At 44.2% G+C, this 16716-nt stretch overlaps 1 protein-coding gene across 2 annotated transcripts in view; it reads right to left on the bottom strand.

The window, feature by feature from the left end:
- The window catches only part of ALAS2 (5'-aminolevulinate synthase 2), a 42914-nt gene that overhangs the window by 18341 nt on the left and 7857 nt on the right, over window positions 1-16716 (bottom strand). For both annotated transcript variants that reach the window (XR_013274323.1, XM_077479516.1), the window contains exons 2-8: window positions 6064-6259; window positions 4448-4615; window positions 4119-4253; window positions 2762-2984; window positions 2262-2446; window positions 1865-2044; window positions 654-818 (exon numbers count right to left, since the gene is read on the bottom strand). Coding sequence is in view for 1 of the 2 variants with exons in the window: in XM_077479516.1 (XP_077335642.1) it covers window positions 654-818; window positions 1865-2044; window positions 2262-2446; window positions 2762-2984; window positions 4119-4253; window positions 4448-4615; window positions 6064-6241 (1234 nt within the window). In the remaining variant the exon portion in view is untranslated. The remainder of the gene's footprint in view (window positions 1-653; window positions 819-1864; window positions 2045-2261; window positions 2447-2761; window positions 2985-4118; window positions 4254-4447; window positions 4616-6063; window positions 6260-16716) is intronic.

The raw sequence follows: 16716 nt of genomic DNA on the forward strand, positions 1-16716 counted from the left end.
ATACATTGGGCCCTGAATGTGGGGACACATGACTATCTCCATCATATGACAAAAGTGGATTCTTCTTTTATACTTTAATGGCTGTAGCTTGTGCTGCTTATCATGAATTAAACCAAATGCTGTGACTCTCTCCCAGAACACCCCTGAAGAAAAGACTGAATCCCTCCTGAAACGCATTGGGATAGAGAGGAGATACTGTCACTAAAGTCTATGTATATGTTGAGACTATTCAGCCGTTTCATTTGTGATACATTTTAATAGTCTGCAAGGACACCTATATTTTATTTAAATGTATTTAATAAACTTTTTTAATTTACATTTTTGGACAAATAAAATTGTTGGTTTCCCAGTTGCCTATAAAGACCCAGTATAAAAATGGGGGTTACTACCTTCTTCTTATTAAGTTTAGGGATGTTGGCAACCTACTTTGTGGTTTTCCTGGCTGGTTCTATTTCATAGGGCAGTAGAGCAGATGCTACCAGACATTTAGGAGGTGATCCTGCCACCCCTAGAAAGCGTTTTTGGGGGGCTTTTTTTAAACCCAAAAGGGGGGGGGGATTTTGTATTTAAATACCATGGTGCAACCGCAAGCCTATCCAAGCTGGACCAATGTAACTGCAAAAAAAGACACATACACAGCAGCATTGGCTTACCCAGTGTTCCAGAGATAATGTCCATCTTGTGCATGACTCCATCTCTTTCTCCGACACCTGCACCACGAGCACCATACAGACCCACTGCATGCACCTCATCCACAAATGTCATGGCTCCATATTTGTGTGCCACATCACACATCTCTTCCAGGGGGCAGATGGCACCTGAATGTGAAGACAGGATAACATAAATGTGGGAATAATCTAAACCAGCCATTTCCAAACAGGGTTCCTCTAGAGCAGTGGTCTCTAAACTGCATCCGGGGGGCTGGATGTGGCCCTTTGCTTAGCTTTAACTGGCCCTTGGGGCACAGTTTCTCCCAAAGACACCAACAATGGGGCACAATTCCTCCCATGACACCAACGATGGAGCACCATTTCTCCCACTGACTTTTCTACTCCCTATGGCCAGTCTGGTCCTCCTAAAGTCTGAAGAACAGTAAACTGGCCCTTTGTTTAAAAAGTTTAGAGACCCCTGCTCTAGAACTTGCACAGGGTTCCTTGAGTTGTGGCAGACTGACCTCCCATTTGATGATGCCTGCATAGCTCTAGGATCATGACACCAATTTTTTTTTTTTAGCTGCCTGTAAGGGTGGCAGTCTGTCCACCGCTATAAGGAGATCATTCATTCTACTACTGACCACCAATGTAAGAGGCATTGTTGATATTGACTCCTGATGAATTGTTTTTGGTATTTGTCCCCTGATACCTGACAATTATTTTAGGGGTTCCTGTGGGCTAAAAGGCTGAGAAAAGCTGGTCTTAACTAAATATATTTGGATATATGAATGGCCAGTGGCAGAAAAGCATCCATTGTTATGATGATAATAAAAATACTAACTTGCAGCAATTTTAGACCTCATGGACACAGGCATAGAAAATTACGCAGGATCTTGAACCTAAGCTAGGGCATTGGGGAGGTGTACAAACACACACCAACAATCCTCGATGTGACCAAAAATGGCCGTATTGTGCAAACATTCTGTAATGTACCTTTAACCAATTTCTGCTCAGTGATTTGTGACCTTATCACCCAGTACCCCTCAGTTGCTACAAATGAACAAAAAAAATAGGTTCTTGATGGAAGTGGGCCCTTTTGATGTTTTCCTTTTTATGAAAAGACATGTGACAGTGATAACTTCTCTAACACTATAATAGTTTAGATGTCCATGCAGACAACAATAATTCCAATATGAAGACTGAGGACTTACCATCCATAGAGTGGACAGTCTCAAATGCAACAATCTTTGGCTTCTTAGGGTCTGACTTTTTGAGCAGTTCTTCAAGGTGATCAGGGTCATTATGGCGGAAAACGTACTTTGCCACGCCACTGTTTCGGATGCCCTGGATCATAGAGGCGTGGTTTCCAGCATCAGAGTAAATCTCACAACCTGCAAACAATTCCAAAATTTTCAATAGAATTAGAAGTACCCCAGCAGGATAGACAGGTTATATATTCCTACTAAAAATCATGTAACTGGGATCTTCAACACTCTCCAGTGCCTAGGAAGAGGTAACATATGGCTCCACAATGAGGGGTTTTAATGTTGTCTTCCTATAATGGTACATTTATTGGCTAGATCAAGTGATGGTTACTATTGCACCTACCTGGTAGCATCCTTGCCAATGTGAACAGAGTGGAGTCATTGGCGACAAAGCATGAAGAGAAGAGCAAAGCTGCATCCTTATTGTGCAGGTCTGCTAATTCACATTCCAGGTCCACATGGAACTTGCTGGTGCCTGAAATGTTCCTGGTTCCACCTGCTCCAGCACCGTGCTCCTTGAGAGTCTTCCTAAAGGCAGAAATTGTGTTTTTGGAGAATGTGATTGCCTGATTTGTATAGCAGAGGCAGTGCCTTATTATTATCATAGGAAAAGCTGGTACAATAAGCTACAAGAAAGAGCTAGTTAAAGGTCTGTGCTGCCTCCTGGGATGTTACCTCTGACATGGGAATTTTTATATGGATTCTAGTAGTGGCCTGGATGGCCAGAAATTAGTGGAACTAAGTACCCTTAGAGCTAAATGAGCAAACTGTGGAATCATGCTAAATATTTGCCTGAAGCTTCTGTTTCATGTTAAAGGTCTACTTTATTACGTCAGTACTCACGCAATGGCTTGCAGCACCTTAGGGTGCCTACTCATGCCCAGGTAGTCATTGCTGCACCAAACGGACACTTCCTTCTTGCTGCCCTGGAGGTCAGAGAAATCCTCAGCGAATGGGTAGGCGTCAGCCCTGCGGTTCACAGTTTTGAACAACCGGTATGTGTGGTCCTGCCTCTTCTCCTCAATCCTCCGGTCGAAGAACTCATCGTAGCCGAAGGCAGCTCCACCTAAGAGGACATAGTATGGCGTCAGGAATGCACATACAGTCTACTTCATGGTAACCGTGGTAGACAACATGGGTTACTCATTGAAGCTATGTAAATCAAAATGAACTTTATACCACAAGACAAAACATACTGATGGCTCTCTTTGACGCATTGATCCGTATGGCTTAGTTGTATGATGTGCAATCATCAATGTGTCTTGTGGAAGAAAGTTGATTTGATTTAAGTGACCCCATCAGTGTGCAGCTGCTTGTTCTTTCTATGGCATATACCAGTGGTCTCCAAAATGCAGCCTGCAGGCCAGATGTGGCCCTTTGCTTAGCTTTATTTGACCCTTGGGGCACTGTTCCTTCCACTGATATGAGGCACTACTCCTTCCACTATCACCAATGATGAGGCACTATTCCTTCCACTGATGCCCACATTGGGCCAGAATTTCTTCCATGGACACCAATGATTGGGCACTATTCCTTCCACTGACACTGATTATGAGGCATCATTTCTCCCACTAATACCACCAATGGTGCAGTATTCCTCCTCCTACTTACCACAGGTGCTATGTAATTTTTACCTCCCCCCACCAACCATCAACCATCAATCCTGAGATATGATCTACTCCCAATAATGCTGGGCCATTTTCTACTCTTATTGGCTACAGTCTGGCCCCCAAACAAAGTTTAAAGAACAGTAAATTGTCCGTGCTGTTTATAAAGTTTGGTGACTCCTACTATACACAGAGCATGGACAGGCTTATTTCTGGCCAGGCATTCTATCTTCAGGAGGTGCAAGCAGTCACTAGAGCGCAGAGTGGTGAAACTTCTTTGCTGCTTCAGTTGAGGAATGTTTATTGCTAGGATATATTGATGTGGATGATAATTAGGAAACACTTGAGTAAAACATATATGTATTTATTAAAAATAAACATGTAGCCTGTTCATTCTGAGTGTGCCTCTTCTTTAGCAAAATGCAGCACAATGCTTTGAAAAACAAGTGGTGCAATTTTTTATTTGTATCTGTTTTTAGCCGTTATATATTTCATGGCATCATACAAATATTTGTTTTTACATAAAGCTACAAGGTGTAACATAAAATTACATATTCATACAGCATAACACTTTAAATACATTTGGTCTGTACCTGTCATGTTTTCTTTGATTAGATGAGTGGGGGTGAGAGGGGCCCCAGTTCCAAGGTTTACTTTTTTCACTGGAGTACCAAGGAACTTCTTCTTCAGGCTGGACTGGACTTCATACAGGAGAGAACTGAGGACATCTGGAAGAAGACAAGTCTCATTACTACCACCATTGTTAGTAAAGGTTGATATAGCACTTGAAACTGCTGCACTGATTCTTGGGGCGAGGCTAATAGACTAGATAGATTAGGATGAGGTTTATAGACTAAATCAGTGGTTTCCAAACTACAGCCCGATAAGAGGGGGACACTTGGGAGCTATGGACAGTACATACCAGTTTTGAAGGTTTTAAGATCCTCCTGCACTTCAGGCCCTGCCTTGTGGACAATATTACTCTCACCCTTCTCCATCTCTGTCTCGATAAAGGGGCACTTGGCACTTGCAGTGGCAGCTTGTGGAGCTGCTTGAGCCAGGGTGCGTCGGTTGGAGGCTCCATAAGAGACTGAAAAATAAGTACATATTTTACTCTATGTTAATATATGCTAAAAAAATATTGTAGAATATACAGTATATTATCGTCTCAGTTCAAGAAACTTCAAACAAGGATAAGAATTTTTATTTTCAGCTTCAAAACTATTTTTCAAAGGCTTATCCTGGTGTATTAGCTTTGAGAAGTGGGCGGTATAGGATCAATATCCTGGTGTATTAGCTTTGAGAACTGGGCGATACAGGATCCATATCCTGGTGTATGAGCTTTGAGAACTGAGCGGTATAGGATCCACATTCTGGTGTATTAGCTTTGAGAACTTGGCGGTATAGGATCAATATCCTGGTGTATTAGCTTTGAGAACTGGGTGGTAGAGGAGCTATATCCTGGTGTATTAGCTTTGAGAACTGAGTGGTATAGGATTCATATTCTGGTGTATTAGCTTTGAGAACTGGGTGGTAGAAGAACTATATCCTGGTGTATTAGCTTTGAGAACTGAGTGGTATAGGATTCATATTCTGGTGTGTTAGCTTTGAGAACTGGGCAGTATAGGATCCATATCCTGGTGTATTACCTTTGAAAAATTGGGCGGTAGAGGAACTATATCTGTGTGTATTAGCTTTGAGAACTGAACAGTATAGGATCCAGATTCTGGTGTATTAGCTTTGAGAACCGGGGGGTATAGGATCCATATTCTGGTGTATTAGCTTTGAGAACTGGGGGGGGGGGGGGAGTATAGGATCCATATTCTGGTGTATTAGCTTTGAGAACTGACCGGTATAGGATCCATATCCTGGTGTATTAGCTTTGAAAATTGGGCGGTAGAGGAACTATATTTGTGTGTATTAGCTTTGAGAACTGAACAGTATAGGATCCATATTCTGGTGTATTAGCTTTGAGAACTAGGTGGTATAGGATCCATATCCTGGTGTAGTAGCTTTGAGAACTGAGAAGTCTACAGCCACAACCTTGTGTCTACTTGACGACCTCACCTATACAAGCTTGTTTTACATCCTAATCCAAAACGATGGGCTTTCCATGAGATTTTGGAGTGTATTTGAGCCCAATTGTGATGTCATGTGCTGGTGCTGGGTAAGAATACCTGGCTCGCATTGGTTTCCTAATTCAGTCCAAAGGTGTTCAGTAGGGTTGAGGTCAGGGCTCTGTGTGAGACACTTGAGTTCCTCCACACCAATTTTTTATTAATACACATAGTGTATTCTTTGACCGTTTCTAGGTTTTGCCCATGACCAGTATAAACCATTGGTAAATTCTTTCTTATAACTCATCTGTTATTGCAAAAATAGACCAGGATCTCTTCTATTATAATCTATCTCTCTGCCCCTGAGGCAGCTAGCCCCCTGTACTAGCAGTATATAGGTGACAGGTCTTCACTGATAAAATAGTAATAAGTAATCAGCTATCAAAATGGCATCCACCCAGTTTATAGCATTATGACTTACTTCCAGTAGGTGGTGTGGAGTCTATGGACCTCTGCTGGTTAGCTGCAGTAGTGGACAAGGCGCGTGACACCAAGACTGGACAGCGCTCTGCACTGCGCAGGACGGTGGGTTTAGCTACCCGCAGGAACACTGTGGGGTCCCGAGTGTAGAAGGGACAGAGTTTGATGAAAGAAGCCATGTTCAAATATCAGGGTATCTGGGAAAAAAGTAGAAATTGTGGGTATAGGGGAAAACCATGAATTGCAGCATTAGTGAATACTAATTTCATAAATTTTAATGTGCTTGTAAACGTTTACATATACCCAGTGAAGTGACTGGCCTCAGGTGGTATACAGAGATGACCCAAATCCTCCTATATAAGCTGTACCTGTTTATCTGCAGACTTTTCTTCTCTCATTCAAAGTCTAGAATTTTTACAGCTTGTCTGAACTTTCAGAAAGCAGGGGGTGGAGAGTTACACACTGCAGAGTTCAGTAAGGAGAGGTCTGAGAGCTGATTGGAGGGAAGGGACACACCCCTTCAAACAGGAACATCTTTTCTCTTGCTGATAGCAGAGCGAGGAAGTAGCAGACAGAAATGACACTTAGTGCTCTGGATTGAGACAAGTACACACTATAGAGGGATACGCTTTCTTCATATTCCATGTCTGAGGTTTACAACCACTATGATATGAGCAGTCTGCAAAGTGTTGATTGTTGACAGGGTCACTTTAACATACTTACCAACAGTATGATCCTGGGACGCTGCTAACCCCTTTTTGTGCTCTGCATTTCATCTGCCCACTGTCCGGATAGGCGTGCACAAATCACTCCGACTTTTGAGGTTGGTCCCACTTTGATCCTGCCTTAAATATATGGGGCCTTCCGACCACACCCATTTTATGGGTTCCTCCTATCCAGACTAGACATATGCACTGACGTAAAATGATTTTGTTTTTGTTTCTTTCTATTTTTTTCTTTTTTGTTTGTTTTTTTTTTTTGGGTCATTCGTTGTGATCGCAATTTGTAAATTCGAAAATCTGAAAATAAGAAAGAAAATCCGAAAATTTGGGAGAATAACTAACTAACTAATAATAACTAACTATTAAATTATAGGTACTGGAATTTCCTTCCAAATTTGGCTGTTAGTGAGCGTAACGAATACAAATTTATCCAAAGTTATGAATTATTCGAAAAAACAAATGCCGCATTTAAATAAATGGAACAGAACAAATTAATTAATAAATAATAATACTAATAATAAAACGTTTTTATCATTGTTATTTATTATTATTAATCATTTACGTTCCATTTGTTTAGATACGGCATTCGTTATTTTGGATAATTCGGATCTTCGGATAAATTTGTATTCGTTATGTTCACTAACAGCCAAATTTGAAAGGAAACTCTAATATCTATAATTTAACAGTTAAGTTATTATTAGTTAGTTATTATTTCAGATTTTCGAATTTTTGAATTTACGAATTTGTGCATTTACGAATTTGCACATTTATGAATATTCTGAAAAATTTGTTAAACGGTGTCTAAACCGCAGGCAACAAAAGTGAGTACACCCCTAAGTGAAAATTTCTTAATTGGGCCCAATTAGCCATTTTCCCTCCCCGGTGTGATGTGACTCTAAGCCCTTGTACACATGGTCAGACATTCCGATGGAAAATGTCTGATTGGACCGTGTTGTCGGATAATCTGACCATGTGTGGGCTACATCGGACTGTTTCCGTCGGAATATCCGACCGACAAAGTTTTAGAGCTGGGCTATAAAATTTTCCTACAACATGATCCGATCTGACTTTGTCCAATCATTTGTAGAGAATTCCGATCGGACAAAGTGACACGCATGCTCAGGTCAAATTCCTAGACCAAAGCTATTGGCTACTAGCCTGAACGTAGTCCCGTCGTAACGAAATAACGTCATCACATTACGAACTATCGGATTTTCCGACAACTTTGTCCAACCGTGTGTATGCAACACCAGTTTCGGACAAAATCCGTCAGACAAAATCTGACGGATTTTGTTGTCGGAATGTCCGACCATGTGTAGAAGGGCTTAGTGTTACAAGGTCTCATGTGTGAATGGGGAGCAGGTGGGTTAAATTTGGTGTTATCACTCTCACTCTCTCATACTTGTCACTGGAAGTTCAACATGGCACCTCATGGCAAAGAACTCTCTGAGGATCTGAAAAATAATTGTTGCTCTATATAAAGATGGCCTAGGCCAGTGATGGCGAACCTTGGCACTCCAGATGTTTTGGAACTACATTTCCCATGATGCTCATGCACACTTCAGTGTGGTTGAGCATCATGGGAAATGTAGTTCCAAAACATCTGGAGTGCCAAGGTTCGCCATCACTGGCCTAGGCTATAAGAAGATTGCCAAGACCCTGAAACTGAGCTGCAGCACAGTGGCCAAGACCATACAGTGGCTAACAGAACAGATTCCACTCAGAACAGGCCCCGCTATGGTCGACCAAAGAAGTTGGGTGCACGTGCTCAGCATCATATCCAGAGGTTGTGTTTGTGAAATAGACCTATGAGTGCTGCCAGCATTGCTACAGAGGTTGAGGTCAAATTGGTCTGCATGGCTGTCGTACCAGAAGGAAGCCTCTTCTAAAAATGATGCACAAGAAAGCATGCAAACAGTTTGCTGAAGACAAGCAGATTACAGGACATGGATTACTGGAACCATGTCCTGTGGTCTGATGAGACCAAGATAAACTTATTTGGTTCAGATGGTGTCAGGCCTGTGTGGTGGCAACCAGGTGAGGAGTACAAAGACAAGTGTGTCTTGCCTACAGTCAAGCATGGTGGTGGGAGTGTCATGGTCTGGGGCTGCATGAGTGCTGCCGGCACTGGGGAGCTACAGTTCATCGAGGGAACCATGAATGCCAACTTGTATTGTGACATACTGAAGCAGAGCATGATCCCCTCCCTTCAGAGACTGGGCCCGCCGGGCAGTATTCCAACATAACGACCCCAAACACACCTCCAAGACGACCACTGCCTTGCTAAAGAAACTTGAGGGTAAAGGTGATGGACTGGCCAAGCATGTCTCCAGACCTGAAGACTATTGAGCATCTGTGGGGCATCCTCAAACAGAAGGTGGAGGAGCACAAGGACTCTAACATCCACCAGCTCTGTGATGTCGTCATGGGGGAGTGGAAGTGGACTTCAGTGGCAACCTCTGAAGCTCTGGTGAACTCCATGCCCAAGGCAGTGCTGGAAAATAATGGTGGCCACACAAAATATTGACAGTATGGGCCCAATTTGGCCATTTTCACTTAGGGGTGTACTCACTTTTGTTGCCAGCGATTTAGACATTAATTGCTGTGTGTTGAGTTATTTTGAGGGGACAGAAAATTTACACTGTTATACAAGCTGTACACTCACTGCTTTACATTGTAGCAAAGTGTCATTTCTTCAGTGTTGTCACATGAAAAGATAGAAGAAAATATTTACAAAAATGTGAGGGGTGTACTCACTTTTGTGAGATAGTGTGTGTGTGTGTATATATGTGTGTGTGTGAGATCAGGTGCCACCCTGTAGCAGTAAAACTGCTATGGTGCAGACCTAAACAGATTAAGCGCAAAACCAAAAATGTAATATATTTCAGCTTACCAATCATTAGATGTGGTGGCTGCATTCGTTTTCTTTTTAGGCTTTTCCCTTCTGTTTTTCCCTGGTGATCTGACCAGTAACACACCTCCTGTATTAAACCTCCCCCTGCTCTGGATGAAGGAGCACAGGAGGCACACTTGGACAGCAGCATTGTCAGTCTGGGGGAAGGGGGATTGTTATGTGCACTAGTAGTAGAATTAACTACACTAACACATTGAAGCCCTCTAACACTTGAAACGCAGTTACAGAAAATATTTTTTTCCTTTTTGGCATAAAGGTTTTACATCAATAAAAGCTGATCATTGTAAGCACCTCTGCCAGCGGTAAATGGTTTGTCTCCCCTCTGTCACTGATATAGCTTGTGCTTTTAAAAAACAGACTTAGGCGCGGTTCACACTAGTCAGACGTGAAAACCAGGTGAATCCAGTGTGGTTTCCCTCATCGCTCTGTGGTTCACACTGAGATCTGTGAACCGCTGCGGGTGTCAAGGTAATGTTAACAACACCCCCAGATTGGTTCGCAGATCATAGTGCGAACTGTAAAACGGTGCAGGAATCGAACCACATAGGTGTGAACACCCATGCGATCCGATTCCAGTGCGGACCAAAAAAAGCATAACCATTTTGGTGCGAATGCGATTTTAGTCATACATCTATGGCTGAAATCGCATAGCACATACATCGCATGTGGATGTGCACAGCAATGCGGTGCGACTCACATACAATATCTGACATCACACTAGTGTGAACTGGGCCTAAAAAAGTAATGCAACTGTTACATCTAATGCCCCGTACACACAAGGGGATTTTCCGGTGGAAAAAACTTGGATGGTTTTTCCGACGGAATTCCGCTCAAGCTGTCTTGCATACACACTGTCACACAAAAGTTCTCTGAACTTTCGACCGACAAGAACGCGGTGAAGTACAACACTAGGATGGGCCAAGAAAATTAAGTTCAATGCTTCCGAGCATGCTTCGAATTGTTTCTGATCATGCATAGGAATTTTGCGCGTCGGAATTTGTACAGCTGATAGGAACTTTTTCCGACCCAAAAATTGAGAACATGCTCTCAATCTTTTGCTGGCCGAAATTCCACCAGCAAAAGTTCGATGGAGCACACACACGATCGCATTTTCTGACCAAAAGCTCACATCGGACTGTTGCTGGTGGAATTTCTGATTGTGTGTACGCGGCATAAGAAGTGGTGAGATGCAATATAATAAATGTTTGATTTTGGGTTTTAGGCTAGGTTCACACTGCTGCGATGCAGGAACGCTGCAAATCCACTGCGGGTTCTCCCGCATCGCATGTCTCCCGGCGGCAGTTCACACTACCCTATGCGAACTGCTGGGAGTGTCAGTGAAAAGTTAATGACACCTCCAAATCAGTTCGCATATCGCAGTGCGATCTGAAAACTCGGACAGGTATCGGATCGCATGGTGTGAACACCCATGCGATCCGATTCTGCTGCGGACCAAAAAAAAGGGCCCTGTACGAGTTTGGGCCGGATGCGATGCAAATTCAGCCATACTATCTGCATCGCACAGAGATTGCATGTGATTTGCAGTGCGGTGCGAATCACATCCGATCTCGTACATCGCAGCAGTGTGAACCTAGCCTAATACCATTTTACTTTCATGTTTCGATCTCTGCGACTTTCGGGTGGTGACATAATCAACCGTTGCTCGATGTGTAATGACTTTGCTTGAGTAACAGTTAAGTGATTTGTTGAAACCTCACTCATTGGGAAAACACAATTAGTTGAGGAAATCCTGCATGTGGTTACACATGAGGGATTACTGGTAAAAAGGGGAACCAATGAAGGGCTGCGTGAAGATCTAAGATACCTAAGAAGATTTTACAATGCAGCAACCAAAACCAATCATATTAAATTGTTATCAGTTTACAGCCATAAGGAAACAATGAAAAGTGGGTTCTGATTGGTTGCTTTTGCTTACCACACCTTGTATGCTTGCCTCTGCTTTGTTTTTACAGCTGCTGATAGTGGTGTCTGACGTTTTTTTAACTGCATCTAAAAGCCCCTCCATGTTACCTTATGTGTCCTTATGTGTCCATACACACATATCTGTTGTTGCTGCCAGAGGTTGATTGTTGCTGACGGAGGGGGGTGGTGTTTTGTTGTAGGTGGCCCATTGTTGCTGGGGGGGGGTTTATCGATGCTTGCTGCAGGGAGATCTATTGTTACTGGGGAGGGGGGTATTTTGTTGTGGGTGGTCCATTTTTGCTGGGGGGATCTATTGTTGCTGGCTGCAGGGAATTGATTTTACTGCTTTTTTTGTTATCTATAACAAGTTACATACCAATTACTTAGTGCCATAAATGTTACTTGCTTCTGTATTCTTTAAAAGCAGTGGTCTTGGGAGGTGGGTAGGGGGTGTAACCAAGGAAGGGTGCTCGGAGGTACGTAGGGAGTAGAACCAAGGAATGGTTGGGTAGGGGGTGGAACCAAGGAACGGTGCTTGGAGGTAGGTATGGGGTGGAACCAAGGAATGGTGCTCAGAGTTGGGTAGGGAGGGGGTGGAACCAAGGAACGGTGCTCAGAGGTGAGTAGGGGGTGGAAACAAGGAATGGTGCTCGGAAGTGGGTGGGGGGTGGAACCAAGGAACAGTGCTCAGAGGTGGGTAGGGGTTGGAACCAAGGAACGATGCTCAGAGGTGGGTAGGGGGTGGAACCAAGGAATGGTGCTCGGAGATGGGTAGGGGGTGGAACCAAGGAACGCTGCTCGGAGGTGGGTAGGGTGTGGAACCAAGGAATGGTGCTTGGAGATGGGTCGGGGATGGAACCAAGGAATGGTGCTTGGAGGTGGGTCGGGGATAGAACCAAGGAACGGTGCTCGGAGGTGGGTAGAGTTTGAAACCAAGGAATGGTGCTCGGAGGTGGGTAGGGTTTGGAACCAAGGAATGGTGCTCGGAGGTGGGTAGGGGGTGGAACCAAGGAATGGTGCTCGGAGGTGGGTAGGGGGTGGAACCAAGGAATGGTGCTCGGAGGTGGGTAGGGTTTGGAACCAAGGAACGGTGCTCAGAGGTGGGTAGGAGGTGGAGACAAGGGGTGACTTGGAAAAGAGGAGTTTCTGCACCTATTCTCTGAAAACCCTGCCTACCAGGATGTAGAATCTGTCCCCCTGATCACTCAGTTTTCACAGCTCCCTGGTGACTGTCAGTCACTGGCTCTCTGCTCTACCCCCCCCCCCCCCTCCCAAGCCTTGACTGGCTCTGTGACATCAGCCGTCAGCATTCTACAGCCCGCTGTCAGCTGAAAATGGGTCACAGGGGTGCAGAACAAACTGCACTCCTGTGATCCGCAAGAGAAGTACAGCCCCACAAGCTTTCCCCATACTTCTACTTTACGTTTGCTAGGAGAGGGTGATGTGTCATATGTGTGGTGAAGGAGACACTTTGTTTTTTAATGTAAAGGAAAGTGCAGATTTTTTATTTATTTTTTTTGCACATTTTTAGGTCTTTATAAAATAAAGTATAATTGTAGCAATGATTCATTGAATGATCAGTCATCATTATAGGACATTACTGTACGGGATACTCAGATCTGATGCATTTTCCCCCATCCTGGTTTTGCTGAGTAGGTAGGACTATCTAGCAGACGCAGGGTGTATATAAGAGATAATGCATGCATGGGGTGTTATCAGTGAACATTGTGGAGTCACACCCAGCTGGTCCTGGCTCAGATCACACACTACAGTACGCAGAGCTCCATAGAAAGTTTATCATTGCTTTGGAAGGACCTGGGGGGGAACTATAATAGACCAAGGGCATGGGACATGATTCATTATTATAAAAATTTATATAGTGTCAGCAATTTACACAGCACTATCAATCCCTGTCCCCAAGGAGCTTACAATCTAAGGTCCCTATCTCACATGCATACATTCACATACTAGGGCCAATTAACCTACCAGCATGTTTTTTAGAGAGGGGGAGGAAACCGGAGTACCCAGAGGAAACCCACGCTGGCAAGGAGAACATGCAAACTCCATGCAGGTAATACTATCCTGACCAGGATAAGAACCAGGGACCCAGTGCTGCAAGGCAGAAATGCCAAGCACAAAGCCAAATGGTTAATTTTGTGTTCCTATTCCTGGAGAAAATGCTGCCCCAGGTTCCCCTCAGTGCTAGCTGTACGTCAGAAGGCCTAGCCACTTGATTGTGCCATCTGTACGGAAGGGAAGGGTGGAAGTTAAAGCCGAGTTACACCAAAAAGTGAAACTTCCGCTTATACACTCCTCCCCCCCCCCTCTGGTGCCACATTTTGGGGGAGGGGGGAATTGGGACCTGTTTTTGACAGGTCCCCCTTCCCCACTTCTGGAGACGGAGCCACAGCCCGATCTCCCAGAAGTTCAGCCCCCCTCCTCCTTCACCCGCCACTGGGACAATTACAAAACGCAGCGCTCTTAGCGCATGTTCAGAAGGGAACCAGCCACCTTCCCTTACCAGGAATGGAGGTGGCAGTACCCAGGAGTGGATCTGAAGATCGTTTGTGGTGTCGACTGTGTGGGCTCCCTGGACAGGTACTGTAAGTGCCCTAATATTAAAAGTAAGCAGGTACATTTGTACCTGCTGTCTTTAATATTTTCACCCAGGCTGGACCTCCTCTTTAAGGCTCTACTCATACTACCCATTCACTTCAAAGAGCTGCCCTATGCGTAGGAAATACACAGAAGACCTTGACTTGTTTGCAAAATCGTTTACAAAATCGCGCTGCACCGAAACACATGGTGCTGTGACAACCATGTGTTTTAGCACCAAAAACACATGTATTGGCAGATCCATGGGGGTGCCATTAATAATTATTGTCACCACCGCGTGCTTGCTAAATCATGTTTCTGAGCGTGTCAGGAAAGCGTGCGTTTATCGGTCTCTTTCTCCCCTCTCCGGTGCCACATTTGGAACCTTTCGGGGGGGGTACCTGACGGGGGTTTTTGACAGGTACCCATCCCTACTTCTGTCAGACCTCGCCGCAGCGGGAAACGCCCTCCTTCTCCTGCTGCTGGGCCAGTAAGAGCGCAGCGAGCTTCACGCATGCACAGTAGGGAACAGGCTTCACTGCCGGGTTCCCATACTATGAATGGCAGCGGCAGCACCCGGGAGACGATTGGAACATTGGCTGGGGTGCTGACATCGCTGGATACCTGGTCAGGTATGTGTCTATCATTCTAACGAGCAGGGCCCTCTGATCCCTCCTGTATTGATTTTTATTGTAAGTTTACTGTCTGCCCTCATATTGTAAAGCGCTGCGCAAACTGTTGGCGCTATATAAATCCTGAATAATAATCATAAATAAAAAGTCAGCAGCTACAGTATGTGTTGCTGCTGACTTTTAATTATTTTTTTTTTACGTGGTGGGGGTACTCCACTTTAAACACGCATTCCCAACGCACATAAATGTGAACATAGCCTAATGCTGGCCATACACTATAGGAAAGTGTACGCTGAATGATTTATCGGTCATTACATGATGGCACTATTGATGCAGGACTAGTCCTCAGAAGGGATGTGCTGGAACTGGAGAGAGTCCAAATGAGTCCAAAGAAGGACAATGAAATTAAGGACCTTAATTATGAGGAACGACTGCAATGCTAAATTTATTCTCTCTGGAGAAAAGACACTTGAGAGGGGACATGGTAGCAATTTACAAGTATCTCAATGGTGGGAGTGACGTCACGTGGCTCTGGCCAGTCACAGCCGGAGTCCGCACCCCCCCCACCCCCCCAGAAGGAAGAGGGGCGAAGATGGATGCAGCCTGCACAGGGGACATTTATGGATTAGTTTGCAGGTAAGTGTCACATAATGGGCTAGTATGCATTATGCTTTTAATTTGCAGGCTATGCAGGGGGCAAAAAAGGAAGTAAAACCCATCAGGGTTTACTTCCTCTTTAAGCTACATAGGGGGTTTTTCACTGTTGGGTCCATAAGGTTTTAGAACTCTCTTCCACAATTGGTGGTGTCATCGGGAAGTATGCATATTTTTAACAAACTCTTGGACGTGCATCTTAACCACTTGCGGATCAGCCGCTGCAGTTTTACTGCGGCAGGTTTGCTCCGCTGCGCAAAATCACGTTAATGTATGTGATCTCATGAGGCTTGGATAGCAGGTGCACGTGCGCGGCCACGAGCTCCGTGGGTCTGACTGTGGGTCCCGCAGACTCGATATCCGCGGGGGTACCTGCGATCGTCTCACGGAGAGGAAAAATGGGGAGATGCTGATGTAAACAAGCATTTCCCCGTTCTGCCTAGTGTCACACATAGCTCCCCCCCCCCCCACACTTTTAGAATCACTCCCTAGGACACACTTAACCCCTACAGCGCCCCCTCCTGGTTAACCCCTTCACTGACAGTCACATTTACACAGTAGTCAGTGCATTTTTAATCGCACTGATCGCTGTATAAATGGGAATGGTCCCAAAATAGCACCGAAAGTCTCCGATGTGTCCGCCATAATGTCGCAGTCATGATAAAAATCTCTGATCGCCGTCATTACTAGTAAAAAAAAATATTAATAAAAATGCCATAAAACTATCCCCTATTTTGTAGACGCTATAACTTTTGCGCAAACCAATCAATAAATGCTTTTTGCGTTTTTGATTTTTTTTTACCAAAAATATGTAGAAGAATATGTATTGGCCAAAACTGAGGAAAAAAAATTGCTAGATATTTTTTGGGGATATTTATTATAGCAAAAAGTAAAAAATAATGCGTTTTTTTTTTTCAAAATTTACGCTTTTTTTTTTCATAGTGCAAAAAATTTAAACCGCAGAGGTGATCAAATACCACCAAAAGAAAGATCTATTTGTGGTGAAAAATATATACGTCAATTTTGTTTGGGAGCCACGCCGCACGACCGCGCAATTATCAGTTAAAGCGACGCAGTGCCGAATCGCAAAAAGTGCTCTGGTCTTTGGCCAGCAAAATGCTCCAGGGCTGAAGTGGTTAAAGAACACAACATACAGGGATATGGGAAATGATTATAGACACTGACACATGCACCTAAACAGGTTGAACTGGATG

This window comes from Lithobates pipiens, unplaced genomic scaffold, assembly GCF_037356315.1.
Source record: "Lithobates pipiens isolate NorthernLeopardFrog02 unplaced genomic scaffold, aLitPip1_a1.2 Scaffold_1, whole genome shotgun sequence".
Classification (NCBI taxonomy): domain Eukaryota; kingdom Metazoa; phylum Chordata; class Amphibia; order Anura; family Ranidae; genus Lithobates; species Lithobates pipiens.